Genomic DNA, 15,394 nt, shown 5'->3' on the forward strand with positions numbered 1-15,394 from the left:
ACCCTGAGCTTGAGAATAAAACACGTTGTTGAACAAATACCGCTGATTCTCAGTAATGAGCGTTAATGAAATATAGGTAGTGTGAAGTCTATTAGAGTCCCGGGACAGACATCAACCTGGAGTACTGAGTTTTAAGCGACTAAAACGTGTTACCGTGTAACCCCATAATAACACAGTAGCCCCCTCGATACCCCACAGGGCCAGTGGCGCAATGGATAACGCGTCTGACTACGGATCAGAAGATTCTAGGTTCGACTCCTGGCTGGCTCGATTCTTTTCATACCATTTACTTTCCTGCACCTAAAACAACCATTTCGTGTAAATCGACGGGTGATTAAAGGATATAATTTCAGAATGTGAAAACAAATATTCCACATTTCGCCAACTTTTCCTTTGAGGACAGCTTTGCACACTTTTGGTGTTATCTCAGACAGTCTCATGAGGTAGTCACCTGGAATTGTTCCAACAATCTTGAGCAGTTCCAAGAGATGTTAAGTGCTTGTTAGCTGCTTTTCCTTCACTCTTTTGTCCAACTCATCCCAAACCATCTCAGCTGGATTTAGATAGGGTGATTGAGATGGCCAAGTCATCTGATGCAGCATTCCATCACTCTCCTTCTTGAAGAAATTGCTCTTACATAATCTAGAAGTGTGTTTGGGATCATTGTCCTCTTAGAAAACAAATAATAGTTTAGTGCAAACCAGATTGGATAACATCTGCTGTTATAGCTATGCTGGTTTAATATTTTCTCAATTTTACTAAATCATCAACAGTGTTACCAACAAAACACCTCCCACACCTCCTCCTTCATGCTTCACATTGGGATTCAAACATTTAGGAACTATACCATCACCCTCTGTACATCTAACAAAGTGGTGTTTCTAGGCACAAACAAGTCTCTTCTGTTTGCTGTTGTTTAAAAATAATGATATATGGGAAGGGAAAGGGGCATTATCAAAGATACCTTTCACCCCAGGTGCCCCAGGTGCCTCAGAGCCCTCACAAACAGACTGAAGACTGCTTATCCACTATGCATTTATGCACCATCCACAATTCACGTTTATCAATGCACTACTGTATATATATATATATATATATATATATATATATATATATATATATATATAAAATATTATTACCTACTGCACCTTCTGTGCATTATTCACCCTCACCCCTGTATATATGGACCTCATAACCTATTTATCTTACTGCTATTTATTGTTAATAGGCCACTGATGCACTTCTGGTTAGATGCTAACTGCATTTCATTGGCTCTGTACATGTACCATAATGACAATAAAGTTTAATCTAATCTAATCTAATCTGATCTAATCTAATCTGATCTAATCTAATCTAATCTAATCTAATCTAATCTAATCTAATCTAATTCAACCATGAAGGCCTGACTCACACAGTGTCCTCTGAACAATGGACAGCGTTTATGTGCATTGGGGCAAAAAACATTTAGTCAGCCACCAATTGTGCAAGTTCTCCCACTTACAAAGATGAATCCATATACAAAAAAAATCCAGAATATCACATTGTCTGATTTTTAAAGAATTTATTTGCAAATTATGGTGGAAAATAAGTATTTGTTCAATAACCAAAGTTAATCTTAATACTTTGTTATATACCCTTTGTTGGCAATGACAGAGATTAAATGTTTTTTGTAAGTCTCCACAAGGTTTTTACACACTGTTGCTGGTAGTTTGGCCCATTCCTCCATGCAGATCTCCTCAGATGTGATGTTTTGGGACTGTCACTGGGCAACATGGATTTTCAACTCCCTCCAAAGATTTTCTATGAGGTTGAGATCTGAAGACTGGCTAGGCCACTCCAGGACCTTGAAATGCTTCTTACGAAGCCACTCCTTGGTTGCCCGGGCGGTGTGTTTGGGATCATTGTCATGCTGAAAGACCCAGCCACGTTTCATCTTCAATGCCCTTGCTGATGAAAGGAGGTTTTCACTCAAAATCTCACGATACATGGCCCCATTCATTCTTTCCTTTACACTGTTCAGTCGTCCTGGTACCTTTGCAGAAAAACAGCCCCAAAGCATGATGTTTCCACCCCCATGCTTCATAGTAGGTATGGTGTTCTTTGGATGCAACTAAGCATTATTTTTCCTCCAAACACGACAAGTTGAGTTTTTACCAAGAAGTTCTATTTTGGTTTCATCTGGCCATATGACATTCTCCCAATCCTCTTCTGGATCATCCAAATGCTCTCTAGCAAACTTCAGACAGACCCGGACATGTACTGGCTAAAGCAGGGGGCCACTTCTGGCACTGCAGGATTTAAGTCCCTGGCGGCGTTTTAGTCTTCACAGCCTGGTGCAGGTCTACAATTTTGTTTCTGATGTCCTTTGACAGCTCTTTGGTCTTGGCCATTGTGGAGTTTGGAGTCTGACTGTTTGAGGTTGTGTACAGGTGTCTTTTTTACTGATAACGGGTTCAAACAGGTGCTATTAATACAGGTAACAAGTGGAGGACAGAGGAGCCTCTTAAAGAAGAAGTTACAGGTCTGTGAGAGCCAGAAATCTTGCTTTTTTGCAGGTGTTCAAACACTTATTTTCCACCATAATTTGCAAATAAATTATTAAAAAATCAGACAATGTGATTTTCGGGATTTTTTTTTTCTTCCATTTTGTCTCTCATAGTTATAGTGTACCTATGATGAAAATTACAGGCCTCTCTCATCTTTTTAAGTGAGAGAACTTGCACAATTGGTGGCTGACTAAATACTTTTTTGCCCCACTGTAAATTAGCATGTTCTGAGGCAGATAATTCTAGTAAACTGCAGCAGAAGTAACTCTTGGTCTACCTTTCCTGGGACAGTCCTCATGAGAGTCTGGTTCCCTATAGCGTTTGATGGTTTTGAAGACTGCACTTGAGGATTCTTTTCTCTTCACTTAACTGAGTGTTTCTTTCCATAATATGGATTTGTATCTGTTGTATTCACAGTTTCCTCTGCACAACACGACTGAAGCACAAGAAATGGAGGCAAGACGGCAAGAAATGTCAGAGCTGTGAATTAAACCCATTCCAGGTAACTACCTCATTAATCTGATCAGAGAATGCCATGAGATTGCCAAACTGTCATCACAGCTAAATGTAGCTACTTTCGACAATCTGAAATATAAATATACTCTGGGTTGTTCAACTTGTATTTGTTTACTACTATATTCCATACATGTTCTTTAATAGTTTGATGCCTTCAGTATTAATGTACAATTTAAACAATAATAACTATATATACAGATATATACTGGCATTATAAGTGTTCATTCCTCAGATTACTAGTGGAAAGAATGATTAACAGGTTTACATAAACTGAATTTGGGATTCTCCGATGCCGATTCTGAATAAACATTTATGTTATGAACATGTTCTATTAACTGCCTTCCATTTCTTTTTTGTATGTATGTGGTCATGAATTCAAATTTTGGCGAAAAATTATTTAATGGCACTGAAAGCTTTCAGACAGGTAGATAGGTTTAAAAGGAAATACAGTTTATTTAATTAACCCTTTGTTTTGGCTCTGAATGCTTAGTATTTTTTACTTTGCTAAACAAAAAGAAAATACATTATGAATCTATGTGAAAAGGGATCATTGACACTACTGGCTTTACATGCATTGTCTTGGGAAACTGCCAAGTCATGGAAACATGTCTTTTGATTTAGATCACCATCAGAATGATCTGAATCTCCCTCTTAGTTATGCTGTCATAGATAGTCATGCTGGAGTCACTGGTTTAAAGCTGCATAGAATTGGCCTCATTCATCAGAGTCTGAGATAAGTTGTATGTCCACTTTTGTCTAAACCAAACAGAACATCATATTTACACCAGATTTTTTATTTTTGTGTGTACATGTTAATAAGTTGCAATCACCCACAAATGCCCAGGCACATGCACAACACTATAAAACTTGGGGAAAAAATGGCCAAGTTCATAGAGCTGAAAAAGTTAAATGACCGTGGAACAGCCACCCCCAAACAAACAAACAAACAAACAAACAAACAAACAAACAAACAAAAATTTCTGAAGTACTATTTACAGCTATATATTAGAAGAATATTTATCAGCATGTCATGCAAATTCTTAGCACATGAAAAGGCCAAAATATATCAAGTAATTTTATGGAAGTTAATTGCTCATGACTGAGTTTAAAGGAGAACAACTTTGAACAAAAACTGATTAATAAAAAATATATATTAACTGACAGAATTGGATTTTTATTTGTGATAAATCTTTTTTTTTTTTTTTTTGTGATCAGATGTCAAATAAACCAAATGTGTCAGTTTGAACCCTTATTGCTTCCTAAGATCATCATACGCTAACTCTGCGAGTAATATCAATCCTGCTTTTTGCTTTATGTCTTATATATTCGAATATGTGTAAAGGTGCTTTGTGAACGGGTCTCTTTTTAAAAATGGTACACAAATAACATTGAACTGAACTGAAATGAAATTTTTGTCCGCACCCGTTTCTCCTCCTGCAACCGGATTGGCTGATGTTTATAAACAGCTCTTTGACCTATCAATAGGAATCAATCAACGCTGGGTTCATCCTGACAGCAAATCCGAATACAGGAGGCGGGGCCAGGACGGAATACAGTTGGGAAAGGTAACAAGTCGGAAGAAATCGCTGGTCAGGAGATCCAGTGAAAGGACAGGAGAAAGGGAAAGCGGAGGAACTGGCGGCTCGGACAGCTGATGTAATGTAATGTAAAGTAATGGTGGCCGGTTGGCGTTGAGCTCAGATGGCGGTGTGTGCCAGGCTATGTGGGGTGGGTCAGTCGCGGCGGTGCAGGCGGAGACAGAGGAACGGCCAGCGCGACCAGGAGAGCGACTCGGAGCTGGACATGGACGAGGAAGAGGAGGAGGAAAAGATCGTGGGCAAAGGCAAAGCGCGCGTCCTCAGAGCTGGTCCTAAAGGCCGTAGCGCTGTGTGCGACGTCGCGGGCTCGGAGGATGAAGAAGACAGGGCCTGTGCTGCAGCAACAACAACAACAGCAACAGCAGCGCCACGATCTCTGTTGGATTTACCACCCGAGCTTCTGGTAGAGATCTTCTCCTCTCTGCCCGGTACGGTGCTGCCCAACCTGGCCCTGGTGTGCAAGAAATTCAGACAGATCCTCAGCACTGAGACTATATGGAGAAGACGCTGTGCAGCGGGTAAACCACTCATGCATTTATCAAACATTATAGATTATAGATTATAGATTAAATGGCATTATGTGACGCTATTTATAAATAGTTTTGATCCAAATCTGGCTGTTGCCTTCAGTGGGTTAATTTTCTACGCGGTCGGTTGGTCTGTCTGTCTGTCTGTCACTTTCTACTGCCCTGTCAACACTGTCAATATTAATATATTAATATTAATATTGCCACTGATCAAAGATCGTCATGTTACAATTGCATACGATTTGTTTGCAAGTGCAAACTATTACACTTGTGGATATAAAGGCATTGTAATAAAGATTATGCAAAATATTAATCGGAACCTTGGGTCAAGGTTGCCAGATCTATTGAAAAAAAAAAAAAAAAACAGTCCACTGGCATTTAAAACTAGCTCAATTGTCAATAGAAAAAGGCTCCCAAAACTCTGACTTCAATCGCCAAATATGTTGTAATATTTACATCTAACATCACAAAGCACATTTTATAACACAATATTTATACAGATACACTGATCTCTACTAACTAAAACCAGTTTGGGTAAACAGCTTTATTCTGGTCAGGGTCAAGGTGGGTCTGAAGTCTGGCTGTGAGCTGGAGTACAACCCTGGATGGACCACCTATCTGTTAATGAACATTTTGTGCACACATTAAAACAGGTCATTCACAACTAGGGGAAGTATACCATAGCCGGTCCAGACTAAGGCATGTATATGGGAGGTATGAGAAAACCTGCAAACCCAGTGGGAATTCTCAGAGATGTAAAGCTCCACGTACAGTGGGGTAAATTCAGGACCGACCCCTAGATATGTAAAAACAGCAACACTACCCATCATTACTGAATCTTCAGCCACCAACCTCAGACAATGTAATTTATATTTTTAAGTGACTGTTCTTTATTTCTATTCATACTTTAGTATCTATCATTTAACTTAAGTAAAACTAGTGCATTTGTATGGTATCCATAGCTCACATACATAGTAAATAGTCAGTGTAAATATAGTTTACATTAACATCAACACCAGTTTACCCATTTGGCTTGCAAAAGAAAACAATACACCTGGCAACCCTTCATAAAACATGTAAAAAAAATGAGTACTTAAAGCTGCCTTGCACAGGATTTTTATTTACTATTAAGTTGGTGAAAATAAAATACTGTTGCTGAGCTGCTGTAAGTCACAGGAACAGTCATGCCACGCTAATTCACCATCAGCATTGAGTCAGGAATGTAGGACTGGAATTTTGTCCGCATTCATCATATGACATCTTTGATATGTCGAATTATCACCACACCCCTAGTTTCTGTACAACTAGATTTGGAATACTTTTCAATAGAAGGGAGCCTAAAGCCAATCAGGGAAAGAGTAAGATTGTGAAAAACTCTATTGCTAGGTCTCGTTTATGTGAATTGGTTTGTAGTCGGCGCCATGAGCGGGCCCTGGGGGGCGTGGCCCGGCCACTTGAGTACTTCGTACTTCATACGTCTCAAAATAATAATGAACTTAATAGTTTAAACAATTTTTTTACAAATTGATTTTACTGGTTAAAGAATGAAGAGTATAAGTAAATAAAAAAAATTAAAAATTACTAACTCATAATGCAGTGCTAACATAGTCAGCCAATTACATACACGCTGCCACTATGCTAGTCGTGGTTAATTTGTGTGTTTTTGTGAGTCTTGCACTTAAGAGTTATGATAAATTATGGTTTACAGTGAGTGGCACGTTTAATATTTTATGTTTATTGAAATATAATAATTATAATAATAGTAATAGTATGTGAATGAGAGAGGCCCCCCAGTTAAACATGAGGCCCCCTCATTCTGTATTCTCTCACGCCGACACTGGGTACACAGAGGAATATCTGATTTAGATAGGTAAACAGCAGCAGACTAAGATTACAGCAAAGCAACCAACAGGTTTTTAAATTGCAACAGTCACAATGATTTGTTTAATATTATTATTATATCTGTACAATATTTCTGTGCTTCTGAGAAGATTACAGCATTTTGACTATTAATGCTAGTATTTGTTCAACTAGTGAGTTGAACACGAACATGTTTCCATGTCCTGATCTGAATACTGACAAACACCTTCAGTGTAATTACCTACTGTTAATATTGCTCTAATGTATATTCTGCAGTTTGGGATGCAGCATTGAATTCTCACTAATATGTGTGCAAAATTGACAAGTAGTTTGCCTTAGCACTTTAATTACAAAAGTATATACAGCATGTAAAGTATAGAATATATACAATATATAAAAGTATACAGCACAACATGTAAATATGTAATACTCTACACACACATGACCCAAAGTATTGTGTTTTCTTCTTTTTAATCACTTTTTTAGAGTTTGGCATGAAGGATGACCTGCGGAAGATGGAGGTGGCAGGGGTGTCCAGCCGGGAGCTTTATGTCAAACGTAAGGATCCTCATATTTAAAAAATCAGAAGGACCTCTGTTGTGTCAGGTTTAAATAATTGGCTTAATTGGTTTAAAAGATTGTTGCCATGATTTAGCAAGATAGAAACATTCTGAATTAGGTTAGACCCCTCCCAAAAAGTCAACAAATATCTGATCGTTAGGTTAGGTTTTGTGATATTGTGGGGATAATGACGAAGAAACAATACAGTATTACTATAAATAAACTTTTGTTTTGCTTTATATATATATATATATATATATATATATATATATATATATATATATATGCCGATACAGTTTAGAATATGTTAGATTTGGTTTTAATACATGCAAGTTTGTAAAACTGACCTGAAAATATGATGTAGAAAAGCATGCTACATCCACCCAGTATTCTTCTTTCCTTTTGCATAGAATACGCTTTCAGCTTTGTCTAGACTATATAGAGTTGTACTCGCTCTTAATGGCCTTCTGCTGCGCTCTAATGTTAATGCTGCAGTGTCCACACCTAATGGCCCCTAACTGCATCAACACTGACTGTCCCTGGGAATGTATGATTTAGGCCTAATTTATTTTTTGCGCAGTATTCTGTTGAGGATTTGGCTTTGTAGATAGAGCCAGGAAAAAGATTCTATAGACTACTCCACTTTTTCTTTCAACCTAACATCTGTATACAGTGTCTTTGCACAGGCATGTTTCACTGTATTGAGAAAACTCACTTACTTCAAGTGCTGTTGTTGAATTACATCAGTAAAATCAACTTTACAGTTTAAAAACTATATGCTGCAGGATGAAACAGAGCATAATGCATGAGACTGGATAAACAACAAAAGATCTCCCAATAGAAACTGTAATGATCAGGTTTTTGTAAACACAATTCTCTGAATTATGTCTTTGTTTACTGAAATGTTACAATATGTTCTTAGTTTTGTATGGAAACCCCTGTTTTCATAATTCATAAAATAAAGCCTTTCTTGTCATTTTCATATCGAAGCACGCTTTATAGTTTACTCTGTTTCTTTTTTATTCTTTTAGGGCTGCAACTAACGCTTATTTTGTTAATCAATTAATCGGACTAATTCAGGGCATTTATCTATGAAAGTGTATTTTAAAAAAATGCAAAAGCCTCATGTTATTATACTGAGTTTAACAATCATTTTTACATTTTAAAGTTTATAGTGGCTGCTTGTTAAGGAGCAAATGGGAGATTTCTCCTTAGAACAGATTCACTCATGCTGGGATGTCTGTCTGTCTGTCTGTCTATCTATCTATCTATCTATCTATCTATCTATCTATCTATCTATCTATCTATCTATCTATCTATCTATCTATCTATAAAAATATAAATTAAAAAATTCCATATAAAATATAATACAACATTGTTTTGATGATTTTTGTTTTAAAAAATACAGACATTCTGTCATTTGTGAAGAAAAAAGCATCTAGAATATATTATTAATTTAATTTTGTATAATGTTAAAATAATTTATGCATAAATTAAATAAATGAAACATTAAAAACGAGCATTTAAATGTTGTAAAGCTGCAGTAAATCACGCAGCAAAACAGATGTTTACTAGTATGCCATAAATGTAGTACATTTATGGCATTTGGCAGATGCTCTTATACAGAGCGAGTTAAAACTGTGCAGGGTTAAGGGTCTTGCTCAAGGGCCCAGCAGTGGCAGCTTGGTGGTGGTGGTGGAATTTGAACCTGTGACCTTCTGATCCAAAGTCCAATGGCTTAATCACTGAGCACCACAGTCTGAGCTCCTCCTGAGCTCCAGTACGACTGTCCTGAAGTTAGCATACAAACAGTTTACACAATAGCACTTCATTAAACTATACCATTTTAACATTATGAGGATTATACAGTTTTTGCAAACCATGCTGATGTTTCACCTTCTTCCATGACACCAGTGTGTTTTCTTTTTATGTGCTCATGCATCACTGTGGTACTTCTATGCCACACAAACTTTGCTTTGCTTAACTTGCAGGTTTAAGAGTCTTGCAGCATTTTAATATAAAATGCTCTCATGCCTTTGATCACTTGGGACGCACGCTTTTTCCTGCCGTCGCTTGACCCTGTACTCTCAGCCCTTTTTGCAAGCGGCTGTGTTGTCTTGCCATCACACTAACCCGTAACTTGAGCAGCCCAAATAAATTGATAACTGCATTTGTTGACAACGAATTAACGATTATTATCGATTTTATCGATTAGTTGTTGCAGCCCTAGATTCTTTCAAAACACACACTTGGATGTGCACCTTGGATAAGTGGTCAGCTCTTGTTTTTTCTTGCCTCTGTTGTCCTCCTCTGGTTGGTTCACATATGCAGGTGTGAACCCTAGGGTGAAGTCGGGGCGTTTTATGAAGCTTCTGCCCGATTATGAGCACATGGACTACCGGGACGTGTATACACACTGTATGTACTGCTTGGTGTGTGCGCTGAATGTGGTGGACTCAGGATATGATATTGTAGAGGCTGCCCTTTGCTGCTGTTCTGGGATCTGTATAGTTGATGGGTACAAGCTGTGGGGAGAGGATTGATGTTATATCAGCATAAAGGGCATCTTTTACCTGGTATCTGGCATGCCTCTCTGTCCTGCATGTGTGGAGAAATGACACACACCGGCCTGTAGAATCTAACCTGATATAATGGTGTGAAGTGGTTATTTTAGTAATAACTCTTGCTTATATCCACACTGCATACTTGCTGAGCGAAAATAAGAGGTTAATAATGATTATTGTTAACGTCTTATCAGACAAATTGAATGGCTAATTCTGTCATTTGCAGTACCAAGTCTCTCACTAGACAACTACACATAGCTACACACCATGCCTGAATGATCTGCAATAATTTATTTCTCTTTATTTAAGCGGTATTGATTTGTTACTATTGCATGAAAATTTGCACACCTCTTTGTGATTTCTGGAAGTTTGTACCTTTGTGTTGCAGTACTCTATCCATACAGATACATTTTGGGTCTCTGGCAGCCAGACATAGGCCCCTACGGAGGTCTGCTAAACGTAGTGGTAAGTCCCATCACTGTCACATGCTCTTAACGCTTAATAACCCACCTTCTATTTTTACACTGTTGGTATCTCACTGTGAAATAATTTCACCCAAGAGGCAACTGTGTTCTGTTACTGGCCTGGATAGGTGGATGGATTGTTTATCATTGGCTGGATGTATCTACCACCCCATGATCCACGTGTGGAGGATCCCATGAGACGGCGACCTCTTTTCCGCATCCACATGTGGGAGCATAACAAAGCCACAGTGGAGTGCATGTATGGTCACAGAGGGCCTCACAAAGGAGACATTCAGGTTAGATTAGCATATGTTCAAAAGCAAAGCAAGTTTCATTATTTATTACTATTTTAAAGACAAGGGGTAGGTGGTGTTATTATGTGACTTGTGCTTGCGGTTTGCAGACAGTAAAAAGAGATGAGTTTTCTACCAAGTGCAACCAAACAGATCATCATCGAATGCCGGGGGGAAGACAAGAGGTAAAGGACCCACCAGCCACACAAATGGTGTTTTTACTGTTAAAATGATTAAGAAGTTTGAGAATGATTGTGGCTTTAGGATTAATTTCTTGAGCTAGTGCTGAGATTATGGAGGGTTGGGCAATGAAGAGAAAATCGTGTGTGTCTGTGCAGGAGTTTCGGACATGGTTGGAGGAGGAATGGGGACGGACACTAGAGGATATTTTTCATGAACACATGCAGGAGTTGATTCTCATGAAGTTTATCTACACCAGCCAATATGAGTAAGTATGCTATATATGAGTAGTTATCATATAGCTTTATATCGTAAAATACATCCTTTTAAAGGACTGGGGACAAATCAGAGAAATCAGAATATTCAGAAAAAATATTTTAGTACAGTCTTTTTTCAAAACAGTATACAATACGAAAAAATGCGAGTTTAGCATTTCATGTGCTTACAGTAATTGCCTGACGTATCGGCGGATCTACTTGCCCCCGTGCCTCCCTTCGGACCTGCTGCAGCCAGGCCTTTTTAAAGGTACATATGGCAGCCATGGCCTGGAGATCATTATGCTGAGCTTCCATGGCTCTCGGGCCAAAGCCACCAAACTAACAGTAAGTCGCTCTGCTTTATCACACTTGTGTAGATTTACTTATCTGAAGTTCTTTTCTACCTGTTTTCTTTCTTTCTTTTATTCTGTTATTATTATGATGATGCTTGGGTCAGTGAACCAGGTTAGATTTAGCCTCTGTTTTGTTTACGCTACTTTAATCATTGTGTTCCAGCATTATACCCTGCTCTGTTGGATACATAATTATCATTATTATGTAGATCCTTCAGTAGCATATGGCCACATTAAAGCACAATACATTCCTATGTGGAATAAGTATGCTGGGGCAGCTATGACAGTGTAATTCAGACCTTTTTTTATTTTTTTTATTTGGCCCTGTATTGTGTGGTGTCTATAGAAGTGAAAGTTTGACTGATCACCGTTTGCATCTCAGGGTGACCCTAATGTACCAGCGGGTCAGCTGACCTTAGACATAGACCTGAGTCGGCCAGTACAACTGCCTGACTTGGAGCACCAGCGAAACATTGATGAGCTTTCTCGTTTGGTGTTGGGGGTACAAGAAGAGATTCAGAGGGGTGCCTCAGGCAAAGCTGCCCCAACCGTCGGTACTTCAGAGGCAGAGGGTTCTGATGCTGCCTCTAGCTCAGGAGCTGAGGATGCAGGGTGTGCCGAAGCTTCTAGCGATCAGGATGAACCTCAGCCTTTTGTCCTGCCTTTAGGGGTCATGGCTCGAAATGAGGTGTACCCACGATCATGCAAAATATGGTAAGTAGAAATCTTGATCATGTTACTGTAAAGTTCAGGATTGTCTTGTAAATGGTCATATATGAAATATACTATTAGTTACATTAAAACAGGCATTAAAACTATGCCTTCTAGCATTTTTGTCATTTGAAGGAAAAGTTACATTTGTAGATTACATGCCAACATTAATTTCTTAATGTGTGTCAGTTTCTACGGAACAGGTCTGATAGCGGGTCATGGCTTCACGAGTCCAGAGCGCACCCCTGGTCTGTTCGTCCTTTTTGACGATGATCGTTTTGGGTTCATCTGGCTGGAGCTAAAGTCTTTTAGCCTGTACAGCCGCTTGACAGATAAGCTGGAACATGCTCAGGCCCCCAGCATGGAGCGCTTTGAGGCCATGCTTCGCAACATGCAGTCCTGGACATCCTGATTGGCGGCCTTTTTAACCTTGCTTCTTATCTAACACATAATAAAAAGGACTGGCAGTTCCAGACCTGCAGGGCCATGACTTTAATTTGCTTGGCTCAACGTGTGCACTAATAATCAATCCACTGATTATTCAAACCTAGGGTGTGTCAAACAAAAGCGTATAGTGCTGTGGTCTTTCAGGATTGGAACTGCCCACTCCTGTGCTATATACCCTAAAATCCTGATTACATTCTCAGCCCCACACATCCCCACACAACCTGAGGAAACCTCCCAGTAATCTCATACATGCACAAGGAAAACCTGACACACAGGTATGTTTTCAACGGCAAGATCATATACTGTAGGTAGTATTATACACTGAAGCTTTCTTATCAGCTTTTTAATTAATTTATTTTTGTAACCTGGAGATGCCGAAGATGAGGATACATTTTACTCCAGAACAAACTGAGTGTGCCTCTGTACCATCATTATTTATCCCGAGACTAGTCTTAGAAAATTGTAGCTTCCTGTGCTGTTAAAGTTAGTTAAGTGAAGTTATCATAATCTGCTTTTAGCTGTTTGGTTGGTCGTAACGTTTAATTGTGGTAATTTAATGTCTATAATTGTCTGCTTTTATTTACATTTTTTGTTTGTTTGTTTTTAAGTCTGGCACTGTTGATTCTTTTGCTTTTATTTATGTCCGCATTGCCCAAGGTGATGATTTTTGACATTTGAAGTTTTGCACTGGATTTATTTGAATCATTTGTACAGATAACTACTGCAGCCTGTGGAAAAACATTTACAGCATATTTAAGCAAAACCATTTTTCACTTATTGATATTTGTAATTGATTAGCCCAAATTGCTTAGTGTACTTTTGCATTAGAGCAAGGAGGCTAATAGAGCTAACAAGTAATGGGAGCCTACTTTACCCAAATTCTTTTATGAAATGCCTTCAGTGAATACATCTCTGATCCCATTCCTAAGTAGGCTAGTGTGTCCTTATGATTTAAGTACAGATGCTTTGATTTAATTAATAACAAACACTGTGATATTTTTGGGTCACCCATCTTGGACAATCAGTAGTTTTTTCCTAGTGCAATGTTGTACCATTTTGCTCCAAAGTTATAAAGATATAGGTTATTTACATGATATTGTGTATAAGATTATTCTACAAGATTCTAATTTCCTAATATAAAGAGCATTTCAACGACATTATATAGCTTAACAATGTCTTTCAAACAAGTATATGAATATTTATTAATTCAGATTTCCATTACTTTTATTTAGCTACATTAGCCTTGTGGCTCCAATGCAAAGCAGAACATTTCTTTCCAAAAAATGTATTTTTTTCATTGTTAGTATATGACCTTTGTGCTGGTTTCATAAAACATAAACTGGTTTAGTACATCACAGCACACTAAAGTAAATGACCTCATCTTTTACAAGCTTGGGATTTGTCTTCATGAAAGCAGCCAGCTAGGTTTTATAGTTTGCCTAGTTCTGTATTCTGGCACATCTAAAGTAAAGTATTTAACCTGGAAATGTAATTAGAAGAACTAAGCAGTTATCATATGGACATATATTTTGTGAAGTGTGCATGCCCTAAAGTACTAATGCATTTGTCTAATGTGAGTGAATTCACTCAGTTGCCAATTTGGGGGGGATTTTCTTCATTTTATTGCTTTGTCTCAGGTACCACACCTTCGTATTTGTTCCCTTGCATAATATGCTTAAAATACACATCATACTAATTTCAATCATATATTGTAAGTAGTGAATGTTCTAATTGTAGTTTTCTCAAGTAAGCTTTTATCCATTAAGAAAGAAAATGCAATGTTAAACTTGTATAATGGTAAATGTACATTGCCTGACTGGCAGCTTGGGCCTGCCTTAGCTTCTATTGATCAAAAACTCAGCCCTTGTCCTGCCTTCAGCAGATTCATGGAAAGATCCACAGATTGATGGTGCTCTGAGTGAAATTTGCCACTTGACCACATCTAGTCAAAATATTTGTTAGGCGATTTTAATAACATCTATATTTGCATGCCTTGCTAACATTAAATATTGGAGCATAGAAGATGAGTTACGTTAAACTCCAAGGCCTTTACCCTCCAGCAGACCAACACGTATGACATGCTTCCTTTGTTTTTGATGAGTTTTGATCAAAAAGCTGTGCAGCAACTCCCCTCAAAGTGCTCTTTCCTAGACAGCATAGGCATTGACCACAGACTAGCTATCTGTGTGTAGTTTTGTATTAAAATGCAGCTTTGCAAAAACTAACCATTATAATATAAAATAAATTATATGTGGATGAAAGTATTTAATTAATATATTTGAGCTTTGTTTATGGGTGCACATAATTGCATATGTTAAGAATATGCCTGTTTGTTGGGTGACATTGACAACTGTTTCAAGTCGAATATATTCATTAACTTGATTCATAAACTCATAAACTAATGTCCAATGTAACACCATCACATGACTTCAGGGAGCTTTGAAGCTTATGTGTCCATCTCCGCCCAATAAATTAGCGTAAAATGTAACTCTGTCTGTCTCTGAATCACTGGCCAAA

General features: G+C 38.1%; 1 protein-coding gene and 1 non-coding gene across 3 annotated transcripts; both read left to right on the forward strand.

The window, feature by feature from the left end:
- Positions 1-197: 197 nt before the first annotated feature.
- On the forward strand, positions 198-270 carry trnar-acg. Its single transcript has one exon. It is a non-coding gene; the product is annotated as a tRNA-Arg (tRNA).
- A 4,330-nt stretch (positions 271-4,600) lies between these two features.
- fbxo31 (F-box protein 31) lies at positions 4,601-15,365 on the forward strand. 2 transcript variants are annotated; one of them, XM_046859113.1, is made up of 10 exons: positions 4,601-5,178; positions 7,534-7,605; positions 9,940-10,026; positions 10,561-10,637; positions 10,765-10,932; positions 11,040-11,114; positions 11,268-11,377; positions 11,558-11,711; positions 12,102-12,433; positions 12,620-15,365. In XM_046859113.1, exons 1-10 carry the CDS (start codon positions 4,764-4,766, stop codon positions 12,840-12,842), a joined length of 1,713 nt encoding a protein of 570 aa, XP_046715069.1. In that variant the 5' UTR covers positions 4,601-4,763; the 3' UTR covers positions 12,843-15,365. The 2 variants fall into 2 exon arrangements, with proteins under 2 accessions (XP_046715069.1, XP_046715071.1); XM_046859115.1 differs by lacking the exon at positions 9,940-10,026 and having other exon boundaries at positions 4,602-5,178.
- The last annotated feature ends 29 nt before the right edge of the window (positions 15,366-15,394 follow it).

This window comes from Silurus meridionalis, chromosome 10 (assembly GCF_014805685.1).
Source record: "Silurus meridionalis isolate SWU-2019-XX chromosome 10, ASM1480568v1, whole genome shotgun sequence".
In the NCBI taxonomy this organism is placed as follows: Eukaryota; Metazoa; Chordata; class Actinopteri; order Siluriformes; family Siluridae; genus Silurus; species Silurus meridionalis.

What these genes read in the sequence shown, in the direction of transcription:
- fbxo31 (XM_046859113.1), top strand. Translation starts at nt 4,764, where the DNA reads ATGGCGGTGTGTGCCAGGCTATGTGGGGTGGGTCAGTCGCGGCGGTGC. An exon ending in GAGAAGACGCTGTGCAGCGG is followed by an intron (nt 5,179 to 7,533) that starts GTAAACCACTCA and finishes TCACTTTTTTAG; the next exon opens with AGTTTGGCATGAAGGATGAC. An exon ending in CCGGGACGTGTATACACACT is followed by an intron (nt 10,027 to 10,560) that starts GTATGTACTGCT and finishes TTTGTGTTGCAG; the next exon opens with TACTCTATCCATACAGATAC.